Source organism: Solanum lycopersicum, chromosome 1 (genome assembly GCF_036512215.1).
Source record: "Solanum lycopersicum chromosome 1, SLM_r2.1".
In the NCBI taxonomy this organism is placed as follows: Eukaryota; Viridiplantae; Streptophyta; class Magnoliopsida; order Solanales; family Solanaceae; genus Solanum; species Solanum lycopersicum.
Genome location: NC_090800.1, coordinates 76,070,904 through 76,098,057, shown reverse-complemented (window position 1 = coordinate 76,098,057; position 27,154 = coordinate 76,070,904). Strand labels below are relative to the sequence as shown.

At 32.5% G+C, this 27,154-nt stretch overlaps 3 protein-coding genes and 1 long non-coding RNA gene across 12 annotated transcripts; 1 reads left to right on the top strand and 3 right to left on the bottom strand.

Moving 5' to 3' along the window:
* The first annotated feature begins 2,814 nt into the window (after positions 1-2,814).
* On the top strand, positions 2,815-3,078 carry LOC138349181 (uncharacterized). Its single transcript, XR_011221842.1, has 2 exons — positions 2,815-2,924; positions 3,023-3,078. It is a non-coding gene; the product is annotated as an uncharacterized lncRNA (long non-coding RNA).
* Positions 3,079-3,963: 885 nt separating this feature from the next.
* On the bottom strand, positions 3,964-5,301 carry LOC101248328 (uncharacterized). The gene is made up of 3 exons (XM_004229522.1): positions 5,196-5,301; positions 4,496-5,106; positions 3,964-4,404 (listed from the first exon to the last, which is right to left on the bottom strand). The coding sequence occupies exons 1-3, from the start codon at positions 5,299-5,301 to the stop codon at positions 3,964-3,966; spliced, it is 1,158 nt and encodes a 385-aa protein (XP_004229570.1).
* Positions 5,302-7,933: 2,632 nt separating this feature from the next.
* LOC101248045 (pentatricopeptide repeat-containing protein At3g06920) lies at positions 7,934-13,922 on the bottom strand. Of its 2 annotated transcripts, XM_010324726.4 has the most exons (4): positions 13,651-13,912; positions 13,042-13,151; positions 9,490-12,238; positions 7,934-8,924 (listed from the first exon to the last, which is right to left on the bottom strand). In XM_010324726.4, exons 2-3 carry the CDS (start codon positions 13,064-13,066, stop codon positions 9,501-9,503), a joined length of 2,763 nt encoding a protein of 920 aa, XP_010323028.1. In that variant the 5' UTR covers positions 13,067-13,151; positions 13,651-13,912; the 3' UTR covers positions 7,934-8,924; positions 9,490-9,500. The 2 variants fall into 2 exon arrangements, with proteins under 2 accessions (XP_010323028.1, XP_069155530.1); XM_069299429.1 differs by lacking the exon at positions 7,934-8,924 and having other exon boundaries at positions 9,448-12,238; positions 13,651-13,922.
* Positions 13,923-16,891: 2,969 nt separating this feature from the next.
* LOC101247856 (nucleoside hydrolase 3-like) lies at positions 16,892-25,997 on the bottom strand. 8 transcript variants are annotated; one of them, XM_069299435.1, is made up of 14 exons: positions 25,638-25,974; positions 23,297-23,390; positions 22,260-22,439; positions 21,993-22,103; positions 20,956-21,000; positions 20,665-20,872; positions 20,373-20,549; positions 20,004-20,288; positions 19,639-19,761; positions 19,282-19,479; positions 18,689-18,942; positions 18,311-18,515; positions 17,635-17,937; positions 16,892-17,504 (listed from the first exon to the last, which is right to left on the bottom strand). In XM_069299435.1, exons 4-14 carry the CDS (start codon positions 22,097-22,099, stop codon positions 17,205-17,207), a joined length of 2,205 nt encoding a protein of 734 aa, XP_069155536.1. In that variant the 5' UTR covers positions 22,100-22,103; positions 22,260-22,439; positions 23,297-23,390; positions 25,638-25,974; the 3' UTR covers positions 16,892-17,204. The 8 variants fall into 8 exon arrangements, 6 of the variants coding, with proteins under 6 accessions (XP_069155536.1, XP_019070803.1, XP_025886820.1 ...); XM_019215258.3 differs by having other exon boundaries at positions 20,665-21,000; XM_026031035.2 differs by lacking the exon at positions 23,297-23,390.
* Between the last annotated feature and the right edge of the window lie 1,157 nt (positions 25,998-27,154).

Below are 27,154 nucleotides of genomic sequence, written 5' to 3'. Positions count from 1 at the left end.
AGAACCATTATACTTAATTTATTTGAAGATACCTTTATATTTTTGTGCATTAGAAAGTTTAATAAAGTATTATTTTGTCTGTTTGATACTCTAATCCATCAATTTTTATATGATAATTGTGTATCATTGATTAACTAATTGTTTACTTTTAAAATATAAAGGATGATCTAAATCATGTATTTCGTATATACTTTAATTCATGAGATTGATTACTTTATTTTTTAAGTATCACTAACTACACAACGCACAACGCACATTAATAGAGTAACTCTGCTCATCAGATTGTTTCACCAAAGCATAAGAATTTTGCAACTGTTGATGATGTTGCTGAAATTGCAGTGGAGCTTAATAAACAAACAGAAGATGTAACGAAGGTAATAAAAATCTGATACTTAATACATTGGTTGATACTTTATTTTTCTTTTTTGCAATAAGTATCTTTTCAGATGGTTGATATTTTATTCCATTAGTTTAATAAAGTATTTTTGCATGTTTGATACACTAATACATCATTTTTTATATGACAATTGTGTATCATTAATTAACTAATTGTTTATTTATAAAATATAAATGATGATCTAAATCATGTAGTTGGTATATACTTTAATTTATGAAATTGATTACATTATTTTTAAAGTATCACTGACTGCACAACGCATATTAATAGAATAACTCTGATCATCCGACTGTTTCACAAAAGCATATGAATTTTGCTACTGTTGATGCTGCTGCTGAAACTGCAGTGGAGGTTGAAAAACAAACAGAAGATGTAACGAAGGTAATAAAAATCAGATACTTAATACATTGGTTGATACTTTATTTTTCTTTTTTGCAATTAAATATCTTTTCAGATGGTTGATATTTTATTCAATCAGTTGTTATAAAGTATTTTTTGTAGGCTTGATACTCTAATACATCATTTTTTATATGACAATTGTGTATCATTGATTAACTAATTGTTTAGTTATAAAATAGAAATGATGATCTAAATCATGTAGTTGGTATATACTTTAATTGATGAAATTGATTACTTTATTTTTTAAGTATCACTGATTGCACAACGCATATTAATAGAATAACTCTGATCATCCAAAAGTTTCACCAAAGCATATGAATTTTGCTACTGTTGATGATGCTGCTGAAACTGCTGCGGAGATTGAAAAACAAACAGAAGATGTAATGAAGGTAATAAAAAATCTGATACTTAATACATTGATTGATACTTTATTTTTCTTTTTTGCAATTAAGTATCTTTTCATATGGTTGATACATTATTCCAACAGTTTATATTTTGAATAATGGTTGAAATCAGCAATTGCTTTATTTTTTTTTACAGTTAAATATATATGATGTTTTTAATCATGCATTTTGCTTTATAAATTATTCTATTAACTTTATTGCTTTATTTTTAAGTATCGTTGACTGCATAATATATATTAAAATAGTAACATATAATTTATTTGTTCAAATATTATTAATTTTAGATCATGTTGCTGGCATATTAAAAAAACTGGTTGAAAAAAATTAGTATATTTGAACTTGCATAAGTTATTGAAAATATATTATGTTTTTTAATTATTTGATATGATAGGATTCTACCTCATCGGTATCCTTCACACCTGAAAATGTAGCAATGACATTGGATGTCAACCCATTGGATGCTGTCATTCCTCTACAGCTTACATGGGGTGATGATTTGTTATCAGACAGTCAGCTACCCTCCCAGCTTGGTGTCAGTGATGTTGATACTAAAACTCCTGCTAAGCGTAACAGGGTACCTTCTAAGGTTTTGCAGTCTCCATATGTGCATTCGTTTGAATCAACTGCTAAGGGCAAGGACAAAATAGAAGATCACATCCGTCCATATACTCCATTTGATGATTGTCGAATCACATCTCCTGTATCGCAAGATTTAATGCAAGAGTATTTAGATTGGATTAAAAAGGGACTCCTTAAATCACACGCCAATAAGTAAGTTTTTATTAATAATGCTTTTTTATAAAATCATTTTCTTAAGTACTTTATTTTTAATTAAAATTATTTATTACAGGAAACAGGATGATGATAAATATAGAGGCAAATCTTCTAACTTTGGCTTTGATTATATGGATTTTGTTGTCGCATTTCCTGTTGACAAGAACTGGTTTTATACTATGTCACATCCAATGAAATGTTGGACTGATCAGGTACATTATGCATTTAAATTATTTAAATAATACAATATATAGATCGTTCATATTATTTAGAGATCTACTTACAAATTTATTTATACCTACATTCAATCTTTTATTTATTTTTCAAAGAGTGAAGAGTTCGTATTGTGTTGTTTTATATTTATAACAGCATCTAGATGTGATTTTTTACTATTTACGGAAGAAGTCAAAATTAAGAGGCTTGGATCAATACAGATATACTACGGTCAACTGTTTGTTTATGTCATACATCAACATTGTATATAATAGGTATTATTGTGCACCTGTTGATGAATATCTGACTACACAACAACATATTGGTCGTGGTAAAGCTATAGCTGGTTATGAAAGGTCTATAAAAGACATTATTAATGGATTTTTGATACCTGCTTCGTTACCTTGGCATATAGTTGATGAGGTTTATATTCCTATTAATTGTGGCAAAGCTTTTCATTGGGTGTTGGTTGTTGTTATTTTGAAGAAAAGGTTGATACGTGTGTATGACTCATCTTGTGGGTCAAGGAAAAGAGTGCCTCCTAAAGAGATTAATCAGTTGTCTGTAATGCTTCCTAACTATCTACATGATAGCGGCTTTTTTGATAAAACGGATAGAATTGATTGGGTATCTTTGGACGCGTACAAAGACAAGAAAACAGGTGAACTTTTAGGTCCTCAACATTCTTTTACAGTTGAATATGCGCAAGAGATTATGCAACAAAAAAGCGATAGCCTGTAAGTATTTGTGAATCTATTTGTTTTGTTCGAAATTTTTTTAGTTTTTAGATTTTATTTATATTAAAATCCTTTTTTAATATTTATATTTTTTTTAGTGATTGTGGAATGTTCGTAGCTGCTTATGCTGAATATTTGAGCGACGAAATCAAAATTTCATCTGTTGGTCTTCAGAGCGACTATCTGCGCAACAGATAACACTTTTATGGAAGTATGGCATGGACAAACACAATGATGGATATGTTAGTCACAGCGATGATCCTACAAAGCCAAAGGACGGATTTTCTAAACAGGCAGAAGATGCATTTGTTGATGCTGATTAATTAGGCTTATATTATTTTTGAACTATTATTGGAACAGAGTATTTTGCGTTTCAACTTATTATTTTTGTTCAATATTACTAAGCATTTTATAGTTTTAATAATTTAGCTTGTCATTTTGTGTTTCAGTAACTCTAGCCACTTCGCATTAATAAATTTGTTGGATGATCCTTTATTTTTCCTGTCAAAACTGTGGCAAAGAGAAGAATAATCACTTAATCCCAAAATAGGAAATTGGGGATATTTTTAAGATGCAAATACGAGTTTTACAGGTAAGGATTGAAAACTGAGGGTCTTTTGGTACACTTGTATACAGCCGAATCTGGCATTGTATACTAAATTTTTATTTTAGTATCAAAAAATAAAATTAAGTATATCATTAAATAAAATAAATTATTTGTGTTCTGCATAAGTAGTATCATACAAGAGTATGAAATATATAATTAAATATATACATTTAGTTTAGTTTATATTTTTGTTAACTTTTAAAATTTAATTATATTAGTTAATATTAGATCCATTATACGTTTACTATTTTATGTAATTGATATTTTTGTTCTGCATACAAAATTTAATATATTTAGTATCAAATCAGATTTTGTAACTTAAATCATTCACATGTTGTTAAAAAGTTCAAATAAAAAAAGTTCACATATTATTAGCAAATTAAAAATATCCAAAAGCATTATTACACATCAAATAAACTAAAAAAATATAAATCAAGAATCTTTTGGAAAGAAGGTACATGTTCTTTTATTATGACCTTCTTGACCACAACGTCCACAACAATTCGTTTTTGTTGTTATCTTTTCATCTGCATTTTTCTTTCTCTTTTTTTTTGGTCTCCCAGGCATCTTTTTGTATTTAGGTGGCAAGACAACTTCTTCCAAAACAGAGTCTGGAGCTTTCCATTCTCTTTTGTCTGGCATTGGTTCTATTGGAATCGCGTAAGTATTTGTTAATGCATCGTGTTTATAATAATCAGAGCAATAGAGGTGTACATCTGTTATATTCTTCTTCTTCAAGACGGCTATTGCATGTGGACAAGGTATCTCGTCATGCTGAAATCTCCCACATGAACAAGTTTTCCTCTCAAGACAAACAATGTATCTAATCCCACCTTCATACACTGAAAAAATAAACTCAGAAGACGCAACAACCTGCAATTTTTGAAAAAATAGAGACAGTCAACAAGTTTATTTTTCATTTTTTGTTTAACAATAAAATAATAAATACAAAGCAAATATGTACCTTCATTTTTGCACTTTTTGATGCGTTTAAAACCAATATATCTTCAAATCTTCTGCCCAATGTTTCTTTTGTATAAGAAGCTATTTCTCTATTTTTGCAATTCCAAGAACCAAATAGAATTCTAACTTCCTCCAAAAAATCTATTATAGGTAGTTGTCGTGCATCAACAAGGCAACCATTGATACATTCAGCTATATTTGAAGTCATCATTCTCCCACGGTTCACTGTTGCATGAGACCTAGCCCATCTTTCATACCCAGCATCTTGAAGATACTTTTTTACTCTTCCATCAATTTTATCCAATTTAGCCATCAATTTTTCAAAATCATCCTTTCTATAAGTCTTAGCCATTGAATAAAACAGATCACTTAGAATGGTCCTGCTTCTCCTAAAGTTTGAACACACATTTTTCCAGAGGTGCCATATGCATGCAAAATGAGGAACAGTTGGATAAACAATACTCACACCATTCTTTATGCTTTCATTTCTGTCAGATACAATACACATTTTTTCCCTCTCACCAAATACATTCTTAAATTGTTGAAAGAACCATGTCCATGAACAATCATTTTCTGTGTCAACAACTCCGTATGTCAAAGGCAATATGCAACCTTAATATATAAACACAAAACAACATATACTAAACAACTACTTACTATTAAGAAAATAATAAAATAAATTCATAAACAATATGGCATACCTGCTCCATCAAGTGTACTAGCAGACACAAATGTACCTCGATAAGCTCCACTAAGATGTGAAGCATCAACAACAACAACTGGCCTACAGAACTCAAATCCTCTCATCATTGGCCTTAATGATATGAAAAGATACATAAATTCGTTGTATTCAGACTTATGCATCCTTATATATGAATTTGGATACACAGTTTCCAGCATATATATATGTATCTTGGCATGTTTCTGTAGCCATCTGCAGGTTTACCTCTTATCAGTTCCAATGCACGCTCTTTTGCGCGCCATGCCTGTTGATAAGAAATCTCAACGCCATACATTTCCCTGATATCATCAATTATATCGCTCGGAGTATGTTTTCTTTTATGATTCTTTAATTTAGGCGCTGTCACACCACTAATAAACCCAACTGTGGATTGTACCTTGCTTAATACTCTATCCCTTAATGGACAGGTATGTTCACTATTAAAGTATCTCACTATGAATGTTTCTGAATTCTTTCTAACAGATGCCTTCAATTTCCAACAACAATCATCTGAATGACAAACTAATACGTAGCTGAAATAAAAAAAAAAACAGATATTCATTATTTGATAAGGTTGACTTTTTTTAATAAACAAAAATATAACATTATAAATGATATTTTATAACAATTTTCCCTATTAATTGATATGCTTGTATTATGACTTATACTTATTCATTCGCAAAATTTGAATTGATGCTGTATTATTATTTTATTTTAAATTATATTTAATTTAATCTAAGTATTTCATTTTCACAGATATACTTAATATACTTTATTTCATTTTCACAATTTTCCCTCAGGTATTATAAAGTAAAAATTTAAGGAATCCCATAGTGTAATTCAATAATTACACTCTGTCCCGACAAATTTAGTATTTACAAAAAATCCCTTAAATTTGTTGCGCCGTGATACTTTAGACTCTAGTGATACATGGTAAATGATACATGGTAAATTTAAACTGTTGAGAAAAAAATGGAGAAAAAACGGTAAATTTAATGTTGTTACTAAAACAACTTATTTTACGGTAACAGATCATTAATCAGCATAAATTCAGCACGTAATTGGATATTAATTTCAAATTTTAAAAATCAAAGATTATATCATCTAGTACGTAATTGGATATTAATTTCAAATTTTAAAAATCAAAGATTATATCATCTAGTTTGAATACATTTTTTATGAACAATCTGTTAAATTTCGAACTACAGTAATTTTATTGTTGTTACTGTGGATTTTTCAAGATGAATACTTCAATTTTGATGAGACATTCCGGAATTTGGGTGAACGAATTGCAGTATGAAAGTTACAAAATCGACGGAATCGTTGTTGGAGATTCAATTTCGTTTTCTATCGTTGTTGATACATATCTACTACATGTATCAGTGCATTGACTAAACATTATAACATGTGGTACATATCTAATACGTGTATCAGTACATCGACAAAACACTATACACACTGATTCTATATGTATCATCAAGCACAGTTGATGACGCAGTTATTAAACTTAGTGAATGATACATTATAACAATTTTCAAAACATGTATCAGTACATCAACTAAACAACTAATACCTTACTAATACATGATATCAGTTTTCAGAAAATTCATACTACATGAAAAACATGTGATACATATATACTACATGTATCAGTGCATTGACTAAACGTTATAACATTTGGTACATATCTAATACATGTATCAGTACATCGATTAAACAACGAGTTACATTGAAAATCAACGAAGGCATTATACATTAGTTTAAGAAACAAAATCAACTAGATATATTAAATATGAAATCATATGTATTATGAAGGATGAAGTACAAAAAATAAATCAACAATACAAATGACCAAGAAATTCCCCTACACTTTTACTTTGCTCTATACCAACTTCTGTATCGTTGTCTCACTGTCAACAATGGAAAATGATTTCATCAACAAAAGACGTCATTGAAACGATGATGTTGCAAGGAGCAATAAGGATACATCATCTCTTTCACTTTTTCCTTATATATTTTGTAAAAATGTGGAAATGGAGGAAATCTGGTAGTTCTTCGAAAAAAATTGTGAAACGAAAACTTACTTGATTCTTGAAAAATCTTATGGAGAGAGAATAAATCTGAAAATTAAAAAATAAAAGAAGTAAAGATTGAGGGAGTGAAAATAGGAAGAGGTTAAAGGGAGTGAAATAGGGAGGGATTAAGGGAGTGAAATTAGGAATAGAAACGTGTGCTTGCATGTGAAACTTAATGTATCTAGAACAATGGGATTTGAAAGGAAAATAAGGGATTTTGGAGATATTTTAAAATAGTAGGGAATAATGAAAATTATAAAAAATAAAAGTGTGTATTTAAGTAATTTATCCTATTATAAATGATACTTTATAACATATGACTTATATTATGCACGTTATAATATTAATTAATATGCTTGTATTATGACTTATATTTATTCATTCGCGAAATTTGAATTAATGTAGTATTATTAATTTATTTTAATTTATATTTAATTTAATCTAAGTATTTCATTTTCACAACTTTCACTAATAATTACTATACTTTAATTCATTTTCACAGATATTGATATTGATTATTTACTAAGGTTGAATTTTTTAATATACAAAATATATATATATATATATATATATATATATATATACACTTTATTCATTTTCACATTATAAATGATAATTTATAACAACTATGTCACATTGCAAATTGGGTCAATACCATCGTTCAGGCATTTCTTCAAACAAATGTTGAACAAAACAAATCCCAATAAACACAAAACAAGAAAGAGAACAATGCAGCAGTAGTAGAAATAGCGCAAAATGCAAACAATAGAGTTGATTTTTTTACTTATTTTCTTGTTTTTGCATTAGTTTATGATCTAAATAACTACGTAGCCGGGGGGGGGGGGTATATGGGGGATACGGAGGTAGTAGTGAAGATGAGGTGTTTGGAGGATGAAAAAGACACCATCTCTAAATGATTGTCGTCACAAGCAAGATTCTAGAGCGTTTATGGAAACAAATGACAACAAAGGGCAGCCATGCCTCACGTTCGGTTTAGAGAGCACTTTTTCGTTGAGAGTTGCTCATTTTTTTTCATGTGAATTCCCGAGTGTCGAACTCAAAATTAGTGGGGAATTGTCAATCACAGACTTCGTGTGGCATTCACTTACCGCATGAGCTTCTGCAGTTTCAGAGCATGGACATGGACCATGTTCATAGGCTTGCACAGTTCTAAGGCAAGAAACATAGAGAAATAAAGAAGCATGAAGTTCCAATGGCCTTGAGACTACCTTATCAGATAGTTTGATTGGATTGTTTCTCCTTGTGCTGCGTGTTGGCCATTGAGAGTAGCTTTGAAATTAGAACACAGCCTCTCAGAATGAAGGGAACTCTACAACAAACAGGCAATATACAGCCTGTTGTGCGTTGGCCTATGAGAGTAGCTTTGAAATTGGAACACAGCATCTCAGAGTGAAGGGAACTCTATAAACAGGCAATATACAGCCCCTGACAAATAGAATGAGGCATAAGCTTTTCGAGCAACAGAGCTTTCAAGTTACATGAAGAGGACAATTCCAAACTAGAACTCATCAAATACACTTCCATTGACATTCATTAACTCTCTGTCCATCCATAAAAACACATTATCCAAGATAAAATCATCCAGGTCACCTCATGAATGATACCAGTATAACCTGTCAAGTGTCAAGCCAACATAGTCAAACACCTTTTAATATACAAAGAATCAATGTCAGGCTAATAACAAGATTCACACACTGAGATATACAGTGGCTGTAAATTCTAAACATTAACCACACAACCATTAAGCTTGATAAATGCCAATGAAGTGTACGCGTAGTTAAAACTACTACAGATACAGGAGTGAGTTTTGAGAATGAGCGACTTTGACTTCCAATTCAGCAATGATTTTGGAGTTTCTGCCGAGAGAATGACAATAATACATTGTTCTACCATGACTGTTCAATGGTGAGCACTGAGCCTTGTTAGGCATCTAGACACCATGTATGCGGGGCTGCTTAGTAACAGAAGATTCAACTGACTCCCCATAGAAAACATTTAAAAATATAGATTATATATGTGTAAATGAGGGTTATGTGCGCGTGTACAGCAGAGAGGAAGAACAGAAAGCACGACAAAAAGATATATTTATGTGGCAATTGTTTGCCGAATAATTAAGAAATAAAAGATTATCAGACCTTTGAATCATGAAATCGAAAATTTCTTTATGGTGACGAGTACCTATATCAAAATTACAAAAATCTTGAAGCATGCTGCGACTTTGCTATTTCTCTCAATATAGCACCAACGATTGCAGCCTGCTCAAGACATTCTGCCTTGTGCAATGCATCTAAAAGAATAACACAAGTTTTTGTATATATATTACACCCTCTTAATCTTGTTTCTTCAAATAGCTCATATGCCTCCATCGCCCTGTTCGCGATGCTTAGCCCCTCTATCATAGTGTTGTAACAAGCAGAATCTGGTTTACCTCCCTTGGCCTGGAATTTTTGAAAGATTTTATCAGCCTCTGATACATTTCCGGCCTTTGCAAGCCCAGAGATCATGGTTGTATAGGTGATCATATTGGGTGTTAATCCTTCTTTCTGCATCTCTTGCCAAAACACAGATGCTTTATTGAATTTTCTTACTCTACAAAGACCATTAATGATTATGCTATAAGTAAAAGTATTCGGAGTGCACTTCAACTCCTTCATTGACTTGAAGCAAACAAGGGCTTCGTCTATTTCTTCAGCCTTCACTAGTGCATCAAGCAAACAATTCCATGTGTATACATTTGGAGACAAGCCTTTTTGCATCAATTCTTCCATGATTAGATATGCTTCGTCTATTCTACCCACTTTACCAAATCCGTCTACTAGACTACTGTATATAACCACATTTAAAGGAACACCTTTAGATTTTGCTTCTTCAAAAAGCATGTAGGCTTCATCAAGTCTGTCAATCTTAGCAAGCCCATCGATGACAGAGCCATATGTTACTACAGTTGGCTCCAGACCTTTTACTTTCATCTCCTCCAGCAGCTGATAAGCTTTATTAACTTTACCTGATTTGCAGAATCCATCTATAACAGTATTATAAGCAAAAGTATCCAGCACATACCCCTGTTCCTTCATTGCATAAAACAGCTCATACGTTTCCCGAGCACAGCCGGCTTTTATGAGGCCATGGATTAGTATAGAATAGCTCCTCACATCTGGAGTGAATCCCCAAGTTTTGATTTCCTCAAACAGAGACCTACCTTTCTCTGTCTCACCAGCTTTGAAAACACAATCCATGTAAGTATTAAGGAGGGTAAGGTCGGGAGAAGCTCCTTGACGCACCATCTCCTTGTAGATTTTGTGGCCATCTTCTTTTCTCCCACACATGAAAAAGTTCCTGATGAGAGATGTATAGACAATGGCAGTAGGAGTAAGATCAAAATCCAACATTTGTTCATAGAGTCTGTATGCATCATCAACTCTACCTCGCCTACCCAGTCCATCTATCAGAGAACAAAATGTGAATTCATTTGGTCTACAAATTTTATGATCCATAGCTTCGAAGATAGAACATGCTTCATCAAGTTGTTGAGCCTTGCATAGACGATCAATCATTATATTCACAGTCAATACATTAGGAAACAAGCCAACTGCCTCCATGGTATCACGAATTTCTAGAGCAACATCAAGTTTCCGAGCCCTGCAGAGCATGTCTATGAGAATATTATAGGTTGAAAGATTAGGTGCAGCATCTTTCCTCATGTCCTGAAATATCCTTAATGCCTCTTCCACTCTTTGTTTCTTCCCAAGGCAAGTAAGAAGACTATTATATGCAATCACACTTGGTATTGACCCTTTTTGTCTTTGTCTCTCAAGCAAACTATATGCTTCATCAAATTTTCCAGCAGATCCGTAACCCATGATCATGGTATTATAAGCATATGCACATGGAACAGTCCTGTTGAACTCCAACTGCTCAAACAAGTCTACAGCTTCATTCAGTCTATTCGCTTTGCAAAGAACCCCAATCATACTGGTATAAGTCACATCATCAGGTAATATACCATGTGCCTTCAACTCATGAAAGAATTTCCAGGCCATATCAACTTTACCAGCCTTGCCGAAACAGTCAATGCAAACATTATAGAGGACAATGTCTGCATCAAAAGCATTGCTTTTCATCTCATCCAACAAGGACAGAGCAGCATCAACTCTACCCTCCCTAGCAAAAGCTCGAATTACAGTCGTGAATAAATGTACATTTACTTCATATCCTAATTCCTGCATCTGATGAAAGAGGGTGAGCATGAGATCAGGTTCTTGTACAGTAGAAAGCGCACCTATTACAGTTGTATATGCAGAAAATGCAGGACGAATCTTAAATTTTCTCATGGTTTGAATTAGATCAAACGCTTCTTTAATTTTTCGCTTCTTTACACAGCTAACAACCAACTCAATCGATACAGTGTTCGATGGGCCAAATCCAGCTAGACTCATTTCTTCCAAAATCTGTTCCAGATATTCGAAATTTCTAGTCCTGGCCATAACCATGAGAAGTGAATTATATGCTTCAGGGCAATGTGCTCGGAGGGTTGTCTTCTCAGCCCATCCGAAGTAGTTTAATGCTGTGTTGACATCCTCTAGTCGCCTTAATACTCCAGTGACCACTTCGGTACTCGGATTTTCATCACATTTGGATAAAGCAATCTCTATAGAAGGTCCCCAAGGATCACTCTGCAAGATCTTGCAAACAGAATCCACTGTTTGCCTTAAACCCTCCAATTTGTTTGAAAAGGCCTCACTCCACCCATGTGTGTTATCTACTCCATTCTGCACATTCTCTAATTGGCTCGAAAATTCCGGGTTTCTCTCTGGAATGAAGGAGCTGACAGGACTATCAAAGTTGGAATATCCATTATTTGAAACTGAGAACCTCTTGCAATTAGCAAATACAGCGGTGCGTTTTAAGTCATACTGAGATCGCAATCCTAAAGCAGAACATAAAAAGAGTAAGCCACTAAGATACACCTGATTAAAAAAAAAGCTTAAGCAACTAAGATACAGTGCTGCAATGAAAGAAAAGGAGACTACAAGGAATAAAATACTCCTGGCTGCCAGAAAGATAAGTACCACTATTGGAACAGCATTTAGACCAATTCCCCACCCCTCACCCCCTTCCTTCATTATATAAGTTGTTTCAGTACCTCTAGTGGAACAGCATTTAGACCAATTCCCCACCACTCACCCCCTTCCTTCACTATATAAGTTGTTTCTTCTTTTCCCAAGTTCTTTGAGTAAATTTGAACGGAAGTATCTTTAAATCCTAATTAATAACCATTTTGTAGGTACTTAAACAGTAACAACAACAATAACAATTACACTCAATCCTTAACAAGTTGAGGTTGGCTATATGAATCACCAATAACCATTCCGCTCAATTAGACCTGCTTCATTCTAATATTCAGTAATTCGTCTTTGCTAAGTTTTTCAGAATGGAAGTTTTAGAAAGATCAGCAGGACCACAGGAATAAGCGCTGCTCCTACTGCTATGTACTAAAAACTGCGTAAGATAGATCAAATTCCAATTATTGCATCATGTAGGTATTTAAAAACCAAGATTTTGTAGCTGAGCTATATAAATTAATATCAAAATATGATGTCTTACAGCAAGGCGATGCAACACAGATAAGGCACTGGACAAGAAATGTTTCCAACCATTCAAGTTCTCCCAAGGAAAAGGCAACCAAATAATTAGGAAACATGTAGCTTTTAAAAATAAAGATTTATGTACCTCTATTAATCAATTGTAACCTCATCCTAGCACGTTAAAGCTGCGGCTATGTCATTGTCCTCCTGAACTGAGTATCAACCTGTCAAGTAGACAAATCCAGAAGTCTTGACCTACAGTAGAAAGGAAAAATCATCTCAACCTGAAACAAAGAAACAAATAGAACACAGAACACTAGGTACCAGACAATAAATACAGCTGCAACAACAACAACACGCCCAGTGTAATTCCACTAGTGGGGTCTAGGGAGGCTAGGATGTTTACCGATAGATCCTCAGCTTCAAACAAATAGGCTGCAGAATATATTTTCTCAACATAATTATTCTACAACAGTCCTTCAGAAGTATTTTAAAACAGAACAACTGAAGTTCTAGCTTTGGCACAAAAACCAAATTTCTATGTTCTTGCTTTCAAAGATTGAAACTTTCCTAGTTCAAATGGAAAATACAACTCAAAGCAAGGAAATACAAGAACTGGGTGGCAACTAAATTTGAAATTAAAAAAAAAAAAACAATCTTCTGAGTCAATAGTAGTATAAAGATTTTCACAAGTTTGAATCTTTTCTGTGACAAATGGAGAAACCTACAAAACAAAGATAAATCAATAATATACCTCTGATCGATTGCTCAAATAATGGAAAAACACAAAGATTTGGGTGAATAAATTTCAACAACCCCCAAGAATCAAATAGTTATTTTCAAAAAAAGGGTTTAAGCAATGTTAGGGTTTATGCTTTAAGAAGCTACAGAGTTGTCAATGTGAGGAGTTTTCACTTCAAAATATTGATTTGAGAGTGAATTTGTATGTGTAAACATCTTGATTTTACTAACATAGGGTTTTTTTTTTTTTTTTTTTTAACATAGGGTTCTTTCATGTTCATATTTAGGGGTGACAAAATAAAAGTCAAAATATATAAAAAAAAATTGAATTTTTTTTAATATTATCTCCTTATTTACATTTACAAAATTTAAAAGAAAGACAAAAAAAAAAGTTTGGTTGTATTTCTAGCATAAATAATGTAATATCTACTAAACTCTCTTCGTTAATTAAGTAGAGTTTGAGATGTTTTTTCTTAAATTTTATCGAGCATATAAATTTTGAATCATTACATTTAATTATACGTATTGTGCTTCTTAAAGATAACATTATATTAAATTCTTTTAATAGTGAAATCGTGAGTACAGACTTAAGTTCCATTAATTTTTAGAATTTGATCAAATGTGTTGGAAGACTAAGTGAAGGAAACTAACTAGATCATACCTCTTTTGTAAGAGGAAATGTTTCACAAATGAAGGGGTCGATTGGTAGTTGATTTGAAGGTGCATACGTGATATTACGTTTGGTGATTGATTAGAAGGTAAATTATTCATGTACATTATACAAAATTAATATAATATTTAGAAAAATATATAACTAATATATTTACTTTATTAATATCCGTATAACTATAACCAGCTAACCTAGTAAGGTCTTCCTAAAGGAATCTAAGCTAAAGAAATTGATGAATAATTGGCTGTCTTAATGGCCGCATGAATAAAAGATGGAAAATAACTATTAGGTCTTTTTTCTCCGTATAAGAGTGTAATATTATTAATTATAAGTTGGAAAAAACTAGGGGATCTTTTTTAAAAAAAGATTGAAAAATAGAATTAACTTTATATGTGACTAATTATCTTTTATTTTATTACAGTAAAGTTACTATACTCTTTTTTTTAAGTATAAAAATCATTCAATTTTGTTAAAATAAAATAAAACTATTTTTTCATAACAAAGGACCATTCAATCTTGCCAAATGATCACAACAAGTCACTAAACAAGTTTTTTTTATAATTAAAAAATTGTGTTCCAATAGAAGCAGAAGTGATGTGGATTATTCAAAAATCGAAGTTATTTTGCTTTATAAAAAGAAGATATCAATAAACTTCTATGAAATGATTTTACGGGATTTAGCCAATTGTTTTGATCGTGAAATATTATTGAGAAATAGAAATCCGAATTGTCCAAAAATTTCCTGCGATTATTTCTAATATGAAATGAGTCAATCATCCACTTTGGCCTTGATTAAATATATACAAATGAAATCAACATAATAAAAGATACATTGCTATCGAACTTCAAAATTACTAAGAGCAATGAGGAGGTGAAGATGATGAGAATCTTTAACATTTAGTCCAATATCCTTTGACATAATGGTTGAGCAAGAAAATTTTTATATCATTGGAAATTAAATTAATTATATTTATGTATTATCCTATCCCCAAATATAGAATAACATTAAAATTTAATATAACTTATTAATCAAACGCCTTAACACTTGATAAGTCGTTAAATTTATAAAATTTTACAATCAAATAAATCAAAAGCACATATATCCATTAGCAAAAATTAACATATTAGACAAAAATTAGGAGAACCATAAAGATACGGATAAATTAAAACTAATAAGATAAACGAGAGCAATTATCTTAAATAACATTTATCAACTTATTTCTCCATAATAATACATAGTTAATTGAGTACATGAATCATATCCTAATCTTTTCAAAATTAGTAATATTAATTTAAAGAAAAACATTACTATATAATCACATATTAGCATATGATTATTCTAGAGTTTAATTTGTTCCCATAAAATTTCATGTTGTACGACTATATAAAGACTAATACTTCACTCATATTAAACCACATAAAAATGAAGTCTTCACAATACAATTTGCAAATTCTTTCTCTTCTTTTGACTTTATATTATTCATGCTCTTTAGTTCATTGTATACAATTTAATGTATTAATCTACAATGAATTAGGAGCTAATATAGGAGCTCATTGTATAATTATGGGATTTGATGATGGAACTTTGCCAATACCAAAAGGAACAAAAAGCTCATTTCCAGTAAATTTTGGTGATCCAAATCAAAAGGCAACTGCTTCTTGTTCTTTGAGTGCTCAAACATCAAAAAGAGTACATGGTACATTTGTTTTATTTGATAATAAAAGAGATTCTAAAAGATGTGCAAATAATGTATGTGAATGGCATGCAAAAATGGATGGATTATATCTCAAAATTCAAGGCAAACAAGTTTTGCAATTCAAATGGTCTTCTTAGAAATAATTACTGTAATGGGGAGGGGAATAATCAGTGAAGTTTATATGTTGTGAGTGGTTTTTGTTACTTAATACCTTATTAAGTGTTATGTGATAAAGAATATGATTTTAAGTATGGATGTTTTTAATCATAGACATATGAGCTATGTGATAAAGGTTTGAATTCGTGATATGCATCGTATTTTTTTTTCTTTGTTTAAGATTGATTATTTTTATGAAATTTCGAAGGATTATATCCTGAATTTCCTTTTATAATTGGGAAAACAAATATGGCACTTGAATGTGAATTGGAAATGTAACATTGCTTAATATCCTCAAAATGATGAGAACTGAAAATGTAACTCACTACAACGCTTATGTGTTTTGTAGCCTAGAGATGCAAACATGGAAACTGAAGCTCACTCGACTTTCTATCCAATCAATCACAAGGTTGAAACTGGCTAGAAATTAGTTAACCTTACTTTTTCTACACAAAACACGGTTACTCTTTACTCTTTCTTCAAAGGGATTATCATATTTTCTACTTATTTTTTAGTTACACCAATTTCACCCCTTTATTTCCTTAAAGAAATCTACCTTTTATTCGGTTTAATAGTATAGTTCTGGTTAAAGAAAATAATTGTCCAAATAAATAATATTGACTTGACAGATAGTTACTTTGAAAAAAGAGAATATTATGAGTTGAATGATCATTTGAGAAATTTGAACGTTGATATGACATACCACATAATCATTTAGGCACACCATAAAATAAAAAATAGGTGATATGACATGGTATATTAATCATTCAAAGATTTATGTTGACCAACTTATCCTATTGTGAGTGTTCCTAATCTTTGCATAAGTGAATCGTGTTAAATAGGAAGCAAGAACAGCACTGAACAAATTTTGAAATTTGTAGTCTCCAATCAACACAACAATTGATCATGTTAAGAGCCCATCTCCTCGCTACCTTCCACCAACACAAATACATATCGAGTAACTCTTAATGTAACAAAACACTTGCTTGTCAAACCTCGCGGATATAGTGCTCACTTTCTGAATGTGAAACTTTGCATTGGTTGTTAAATGTTGGATGAATTAGATGGTGTACTCCAAATTCTTCTCTGCTCATTGAAGCTTCCAATTACAGCTGCCTGTGTTTTATCCCCAAGTCGTTTTGCAAAAACATTGTAATAAGCTGATGGATCCACATTCTCCAATAAGTTTACTGTTTTTCCATGCTCTTCATCAATACTGATTTCACCATCTTCACATTCAACTCCAGTAGCACTCACTTGTAACTTCTTCACTTCAAACGTAGATTTTAGTGCTGACAGATCTCCAGCTACTACTACTCCAAGGATCTCACCAATAAACATATCCTGAAATATTAGGAAACGGAGTCTGTCAGCTACATTGTGCAGACAAATATTGCAACGATGTATCTGTTACGAATAACACCAAACAAATTGCTGGAATACATAATGAGAAATTGAGATGAGAATTATATACCACATGTCGGTATGCAGGATGGAGCTTTTGCAGGCGATACAACCTTGACATCAAGCGCCTGGCAAAGACTGCTTCTGGTGTACTTATCAAGTAAAGCTTTTCAAGAATTTGAGGGAATGCACTGACTTTCCGCTGCATTCCAAGTGGAATGAGAGTGATATTATGTTCAGAACTCAAAACTGTTTTTGCAGCAAAAGGGTCAAGAAACATATTCAGTTCCGCAAATTTGTTACAAGGAACATTGATGACATTTCCCTCCTCAGTCTTATTATAATTGATGTGTCCCCCAACAATTAATATCTCCTGCATCAAAATTCAGAAGATAACACCTTCCACATTAATGGAAATATCTATGATGGATATCACAAATTCTCAACCCATGAAGCATAACAGAGTCATTGATATCGCAAGGATTTTCATAGAGATCAATCACAACGGAATAAAACAGCTATATAAGCTACAGGGTGACTTAATATGTTTATAATATGAAATTTGAAGGAGTTGACTGACAAAGGAATTTTGGTTATGAGAGGAAAATCTACCTGAGGTTTTAGAGAAGGATCTGCAACTAAATTCTCACAGTGGAATCAGGACGTATATATTAATATCTGGTTCCTTACTGAAGTATATTGTCAATATTCTCTCCTCAAGACCACAGGAATGGAAGAACACTTGCCTGTATAACATTGCTTGTATTCTTTCCTTCCAGAATAAGCTTTGCTATATTAGTCAATGGGCCATTCGCCAAAATAGTAATTTTCGATCCTGGATCAAGTGATTTCACCACTGATTCCAATACTTCCAATGCTAAAGGTTGTCTGAGTTCAGGATGATCAGTATCTCGAGGAGCTCCAAATTTTACAGAATTTTCTCCTGTGTATCTGGTATTATTCTATGGCTGTTATTTCAGGAATATTTTAACTGTACAATGCTATATCAGATGATAAAGATGTCAAAGTTTATATAACTAAAATGAGAAAAGTAATATGCCAATGTTTGTCAAATTTCATGAATGCACAAGGGAATTTGTTCTTTATTATAGTAGAGAATGTACCTCCTAGGACTTCGAGGTAAAGAACGGGCTAAACCATACAGAGTGTCCGAGTCTAGGTATCCACCACTACCTTGTGGAATGGCCTTGCTGTATCTGCAGTCTCCAACTGCAGAGGAAACCATATCAGACTGGTTCATTGCGAATCCATCTCCAAGGCCCACAGGAATGTCATCACGACCCATCATGTGCAGCAAATCATATACACAGTCAATTGTTGCAGCATTTGCCCAGCCTGTCGGACTCACTATTATAGCCTGAATTATTGAAAAGAAGCTGTTTCACATTGAAAGGCATCACTTAATTATGACAAGAAAATATATTATCCCTTTGGAATCGACTGTGTTAACCCAATAGGTTTCTCACAAAAGTGACGCAAAACAATTCTCATGACGGAAAACACCAGTTTCATCCCAAAATTGAACAGAATGGGATTTAGTTAAACATAAAGTGACATTCTGATTGAGGAAATTTACTGCAACTTCAACCAATGTCTAATCAAGAACTAAATTCTTAATATTTCCAGTTGAGGATCTCATTGACAATAAGGACTATGCATAAACAGATGGAACACAACTTATGGAAGGCCAATTTACCTTGAGATTGATATCTTCTACAGGTAATTTGAGAAGATAGAAGAGAGATAGAAAGTCTCCAGCACTCATATCCATATCAAAAACAAGATTTTTCCCGAAATTCTTTCCCCTCAGATCCGGTTTGTAATATACTTCTCTGTAATAAGGAAACTCTGTTGTGAAATTGAACCTTCCAGTGTGTTCTGCTTGGTTTAAGACCTGCAACCACAAGAAATATAGCATTGGTTTCTGCTGTCTGCTGACTATGTTAAAACTGTAATGCAAAATGTCACAATCAAACTTCAGCTCGGTCTGATTCAGAAAGAGACATGTACAAGTTCCAACCAATTCAGACTGAGAAATCAGTTTTAAACTTACATCCAGAAAGCTAACAGAAAACTCTCTGTCTAATATGCTGCTAGCATTTCGATTAGGTTTTGCTCGAACAGCAACAAGAACAGGCACTCCTCCAGGCTTCTTAACTTCTTTTGTATAACCATCCTGATAATTGTCATCAATTTAGAACAAGTATGAAATACTGAAAGGTATAAGAAATGAATAGTAATGCAAGAACATAGAGAAGAAGAACAATACCACTATTTCATTTCTAATACTAGTTGATAGAAAACATATATATCATACTATGGTAAACAGGAAGGACCAACCTTTTCCACAGATGCAACATATCATCTGTTATTAAGATGAAACAGGAAGTCATATTTCAGATAGAAACAATCAATCACCTGGCATCTGCCCCTTCCACTCTTGACTATGCAAAAAGGATCACGAAGTCTCGTCTGAACATGGCCGCTGTGAACTCCATTTCTTTCTAAGTTGAACCTTGGAGTTTTATTACCATCAAAGAATGGATTTGATCCATCAGATACACCATATGGCTTATTTGAAGTAACTACAGTAACATTGATATACTCCATTTCAGCGAATTCATTTTCTCCTTGGTGGTTATGTTGTTTACGCATGATTGAAGCAGATATACCCGACATAAATGAGTCCCACATAAAATAACTCTGCATATATCGCATTGTCCTCAGTAATCAAACAAATGTCTTTAGAACCACAGAATTTTAAGTTCTATATTCCTGGATTGTTACCCTATAGAATTGGTCATCGAACCATGTATCACGAATGATTTTCAGAGACTTGAAACAGTATTGCGCTTCATAGGTGTGCTGATTCTTCTCAAAGGTCTCCATAAAGTTTTTATTCACAAGAATGGTGTTAGTGGCATCCAATGGGACAATAGTTATTGGAATGTCCGAATGAATAACCTGCAAGATAATATAATGATAAGAGGGCCCTGTTCATTAAGATTAGAAAGACATATGGCTACAAATATCAAAACAAAGGAGTTCACAACTAAACGCATATGGGTACATATAATACCTGATATGCAGCAAAAGGATCCATGAATATGTTAAACTCTGCATATGGATTGCTTGTGAAATCTGTAAATAAATTGCCACGGTCACCACATTGTTGAGGTTGGCAAGAGGGACTGGCATTGTCTGGACAGCAACCTTGAGGGTTCTTTGACCTTATGCCACCCCCCATGATGTAAATGTGCTCAACATTTTTCTTTAAATGTGGATTACTTAGAAGAAACAAAGCAAAATTAGTAAGTGATCCAATAAGAAAAACTACTGTGGGGCCAGCTGAAATTGTTTCAATCATTACTTTTTGAGCTGTTGGCTGTCGAAGAGGTGAATATGATCTCTTGCCCTGTTTACAAATTACATAAGACGTAAAGTTTTTATCCAGTGCAGAAGGAAAATAAGAAATGATGAGATTATGCTTCATCAAGCCATGTTATTTGTGAGGAACAAAACTAATCTTGTGCTCAGCCATTATAAACATAAACGCAAGACTATGATTCACGTTCTTTTTCTTTCCTTTTCCATCAATTAAATCCCATTTCTTTACCAACAGAATATCCAAGCTAGCCTAGTCCACTATATGAATCCTCTATATCCATTTCACCTTCATATAGACCCATCACATCCCAATTCTCAATCAGATCCCACTCTTTACCCAGGAAAAAAAGTAGTACACTAGTTACCTTATCCCAATATCATGAGACCAGACACAGACACACTTGAGTGAGACATGATCCTTTTGCAGTCAAAAAGTTTCTTTCTCCAGCCTTTCCCCTAATCTCCCATGCACCTCTCGGCTGTAGCAAGTGCTAAGTGTACTGTGGAAAGACTAGTCTCAGGCACAACTTTGGTGTTTTGAGTGAAGCAAGAAGAGGCCAAGGGGTACTGAGGGAATGGAGGTGACTTAGTCATGAGGTGCCGAAATTTGGCACTTCTTATTGAACTGAAGCAAGAAATCTTCTGGAAATGGTAAAGATCTGTTTTATAGAAAATGTAGAGGAAAAGGGGAAGTAAACAGCAATATATCTGATGCATCATTTCTTGAATAGCCAGAAAAGAAGAGAATTGAACCATAATCACAAAGTTGGAATCAATCTGCATATTGATAAGTCTAAATGTTTCCTATAATCGTAGTCAAGACACATGCGTTAGAGAATTAAGCATCTGTATCTCATGAACTAAAGAGGTGGAGAGAGGAAACTGATTGTTTTACTATATCCTAGTTCCTCACTTTGATGGATATAATAAAAACCGAATTACACGTTATCCTCTAAAAATATGATTTTATTCGCTTTCCAGCAAAAATAGCTTGTTTATATCTACAATGCAAGAAAATACCTGTGGAAGGAAGCTCTTCCGAAACCCATAATTTGAGTCAATGTCCAGACGTCCTCCATGACCCACAGGAATAGTTTGCCTATATCTACAATATCCAGCTGTACCATTTCCCTGAGGAAAACAATGAGATGCTAGAAGCACATTAAATATAGAAAAAGGAAAAGAAATTGCAGATGTATAACTAAACATTTTGTTTTACAGCACTACAAATATTTTTAACTTGCAGAATTGATTGAAAAGTCGAAAACTCAGAAAACCTTTCTTCACCTGATCTATCATAGGCAGATATCCACCAACATTTGGCAGAATGGTACTATCAGGAAGTATTCCACCTTCACCTCCCACACCAACAGTAATATCATCGCGCCCCATCATGTAAAGAATGTCATACACTTGATTAACAGCATGTCCTGCATCACTCCATGCATTTGTGCTAACAGTTACTGCCTGCAGCAAAAACAATACTCACCTAATTTTCTCTATGACACCTTATTTCATGAAATGGTGATACAATTAGCCCAAACTGTCAGAGGGGCCTACTATCCGCAAAGACTACTCCAAGTTCACCAATGACCGATTACATGCTTTTAACAGAGTAAGTGAACATACAAATTCAGAGTCCTTGCTTCAAACAATTTTTACATGTGTTTCATGAGTAACAGCAAGAATGATGAATATCTTCACAATGAATGGAATAACTACCTTAGCATAATAAATATTCTAAATCATGACATGAAAGCCAAGATAAGAAATCGACAATTACAAGTTTGAAAGATCCCAACACTCATCTAAAGAAGGGAAAGGACATCTGTTTAAAGAATTTTTCTAATAAGAATGAGTAATTAGTTCAGTCTACCTATTAAAAGTCGGGTAGGAAAATTTACTCGTGGAAAGAAGGAATCTCAAATGTTGGGAAGAAAAAGAGTGCATCTACAAACTGAAAATGTGATACTTTATCCCCGTATGCAAGCTGACACTTGTATAAGGATTCTGATAATACTCAAATCACAAACTCAAGTGTTTCTTTGGTCCATATAAATGATTACTTTACTTTTAAAAGAAAATGACTCTTGTTTAAGGAACAATTTTTCACAGAATGCAAATACTTTACTTCAGTCTCACAACGAAGCTCGTAGCACAGTGCACATACACGACCTTTAACATGAGTACATGACATGAGGTTTCCTACAACAAAAACACTCTACACATACAGATTATGTGAAGTCAAGGGATCAAGATAGCTGATATCTCAATCTCAACGACGAAGGAACAAGAAATAGAACCATCACTTTACAGGCTACAACCTTTTCCCTTTTTCTTTCACTTTGAGATAACAGTGTTGGTGACCTTGCATGCATCTTGATTATGGTTGGTACATATTACCCATTACTTATAACTCTGTAAACCAAAAGTTAGCAGATTAAATAATTTAGAGAGAAGTATTGAAAACACCCATGAACTTGGAGCAAATTATTAGTTTCATCCCTGAACTATTGACAGTCTAGCAATGGCAATGGGGTCGTGTGGATGCGGGATGGGGCGGGTCAATCTCTAAGGAAGTGTGGGGCAGCGCGGGTCAAAATCTTGATTCCTTAAAGAAAAAATTACATGAATTGCTACATTTTAATAAATAATTACGGATTTTAGCGGTACTTTTTATTTATTACCATTTATAGCAATACTATGTTAAATCTGCAATATATATTAAAAATGAATTATGTATGCAATATATATGTATTGTAATTGTTTTTTGAAATATATTATGTTTGTTTGGTAAAAATTTAATACATTGAGTTTTTGGCCAAAAACATCCTTCAACTATACCTCAAATTTAACTACATCCTTCAAGTATTAGTCTTAGCAAAGAGCATCCTTTGGTGAATCACTTGAGCCCTGATACATTTTCGGTGCCATGGAGCTAGACCAGTGAGCTATTACGCTTTCTTCAAAGGATGACTGCTTCCAAGTATTTAAAAGTGAGCAATTTTCATCCTTATGTTAAATTTCGTTAAAAAATTTAGGGATCCTACAAAAACATGAGCAGTCACGTGACTATCAATAAAAGTTTTTACTTGCTATATATGAAGTTCCTGAAAAAAATATTTAAAATCTTAGACATTATTGCTTACGGTAATAAAAAAATGTTTGGAAGGTGCTATTTTTCTTATTTAGTAACGGAAAGAAGTTGGAGCTTAATTATCTTTACCTTTTTCATAGCAAAACTGTAATTAGATCAATAAAATTTTTGGTTCAATCTGATATTGAAGTGATCAAAATATTGATTATGTCTCGCATTTGAGTTTCTTTCTACATTATTAGAAATGGAAGTTTCCAACAAACGCCACTTCTAGCATATTCAATTGAAAAGAAACATATGTCAACTAATAATATTTTTAAGATCATATATTTTCTGATAAATTAAAATAGAAGGATGAAAATTGTTTACTTTAAAAGTTAAAATACTTGAAGGACGTTTTCTGCTAAGAATGATATTTTAAGGATGTACTTTAAGTTAGGGATATAGTTTAAGGATGATTTTGGCCAAAAACTCTTGTAGTATAAGTGTATTAAACTATGTGATAAATGTATCATCCATCATTAAAATAAATTGTAATATGTATTAAATTTGTATTACAAAAGTATTAAAAATAGTCAAGTGAAAAAAAATATTATTACTATAAATGATAAATATTTTTTTAATATTGTGTATTCATGTAAGTTCCCCTTTTTTAAACTTATGTGGGTCCGGGTCTCCTCCAATATTTATTAATGCAGTTTTACAATCTGCATTTGAGCAACTCTAGGAGACAACCAGTTTGCAAATTGCAATAGTTAACATTTAAATATGTATTCACATGAGATGCCACAGGCAAGAATAATATAGTCAATCATAAAATAATGAAAGAGTTTATTTCTCTAAATATTATAAACTATCATGTTCTATTAAATAAAAAAAATGATAAAACATATTCTTTAGTAGAAAGTCCTAATGGTGATTTATAAACTTTGAAATGTTTGTATAGGTACATAATAAAATAAGAAAAAAAAACTTAAGTGGAGTCGGGCGGGGCGGATTAAGAATTTTGTGGGTTTGACTAAACAAGCCCTACATCTGTCCCGCCCCACCCCATTGCCTCCCTATTAGCCTTAAAAGTACCTCTCTACTTGACTAACTAAACTCAGATACATCCCAATACACGTCAGATCTGACACGTGACATAACAAGTGATCTCAAACTATTGGAGGAACATGAAGTTTGAAAACACACCTAAATCTGGCGAGAAATTAGGGATGTATTTCACACTTCAGTTAGTAAAGTAACGGAATGTTTTTAAGTGTATCAAACAGTTCGATTATTAATTCACGCTAAGTTTAAGTATATTCTCTATACTTCTCTCAACAAATTTATCATAGTGTATCCTCTAGTAAATTCTAGCTATATGAGCTTGTTCACATTGTCGGTCTCAAGTCCGAATAAATAAGGAGGGTTGTTAGAGAGCTCAGAAACAACCTCTCTACCCTATCAATGTAGCTACGGGTCCTTAGAGTGGGACTGTTGTTGTTGTCTCCTCAATTGGGTATGCAAATAACAAATTAATACTATATTTATGGGGAAATATAAAGTAGAGTGAAGTGAAAGCAAACCTGCAAGTCGATTTGGGATGGGCTAAGCTTCAAAAGGTATAATAGAGCAAAGATATCATCAGTACCCATGTCTGTATCCAAAAGAACCCGATGACCCTTTACTCTATTACATCCAAAAATTGAAATCACAGTCATCATTAAAACTGCTCTGCCTAAAAAACCCAGAAACAGCATTGCCGCTTTCTCTTTCATCACTACAAAATTTGATACACAGAAGCTCTGATTCTTGATTCTGAAAATTAAAAAAAAAAAAAAAAACAGCTTCTAACAATATTAGCTATAAAATAGGAGCAGCAACTTTGTCTAGTTGGAATCTTTCTTGTACATAGTGATCAGCACTTTTGTATGGTGATGGCTGAATGATTCTTATCGAAAAATTTATCGGGCTTAAGTCACGAACGAAATTTTAAAATTGTTCGCATAATTCACTTAAACATTTTAATTAATATTAGTACTAATTGAACACTTAAACATTTGGTATTGAGTCCGAAAATTATTTAAAAAAAACACATATTTAATATCTAACTTTTTAAAAAAAGGAAAAAAATGAATATGTCAACCTATTCTACCCCACCCCAACCCCCTTTTCTCAAATTACAAAATCTTATTCTTTTTAAATAACTTTCAGATTAATCTTTTTTTTCATACTAAGAGTGAAGAAGAAAGAAAAATTTATTGGCGGTTATTCAACTCTAAATCGATGACAAAATGAAATTGATAGCTCCAAAATTATTTTTTTTCAAATTTTGTTATATTATTTTTGATAAATTTAATAACCACATATGAATTTGAGTAAAAATCTTTGTTCGAAAATTGTGATAAATAAATATCGACTAACTATTTTTATACGTAAAAATCATTTTTCTTTTTTCATCTTCTTCATACTTGTTCCTTGTTTTTATGAGATTTGAAATAAATCATACGAAGGCTTTCTTTCAAATCTGAATCATTATAGTTGATTTCATTTATCTTCATATTTGAAAAATATAATTTTTTTGTATATAAAAAAAAGAAAAAAACAGTGTTAGAGCTAAAATGAAGAAAGTTTTGTAAACTAAATTATGGAGAAGATGATAGATAGGGAGTATGGTGCTTTCTTTTTCGAAAAAAATGTAAATAAAGAAGAAAATATTTTTTAAGTTAATTATAATGCCAAGTGTCAATAAAAAAGAAAAAATGTAAAAATTAAATAAATAAAGACACTATTTTAAGTCTTTTCACACGCTTCAGGAAAGTGCAATACACATTTTTGTCATATCAGCATTTTGTGTCTAATAGGTACATGTTTTGAACAATTTAGGTGTTCAATAGGTACAAGTCTCAGTTGAGGTGTCTAAGTGAATTATGCGGACAACTTTGAGGGGCAGTATATGACTTAAGCCTTTTTATCGTCATAAAAAAAGTCAAATTCTCTTAATGCTCGTTCAAGTTTGGGAAATTGGTTTAAAATATTACTTCATCCGTTTCACACAAAGAATCGTCTAATTTGACTTGGCACGGAGTTTAAAAAAATAAAA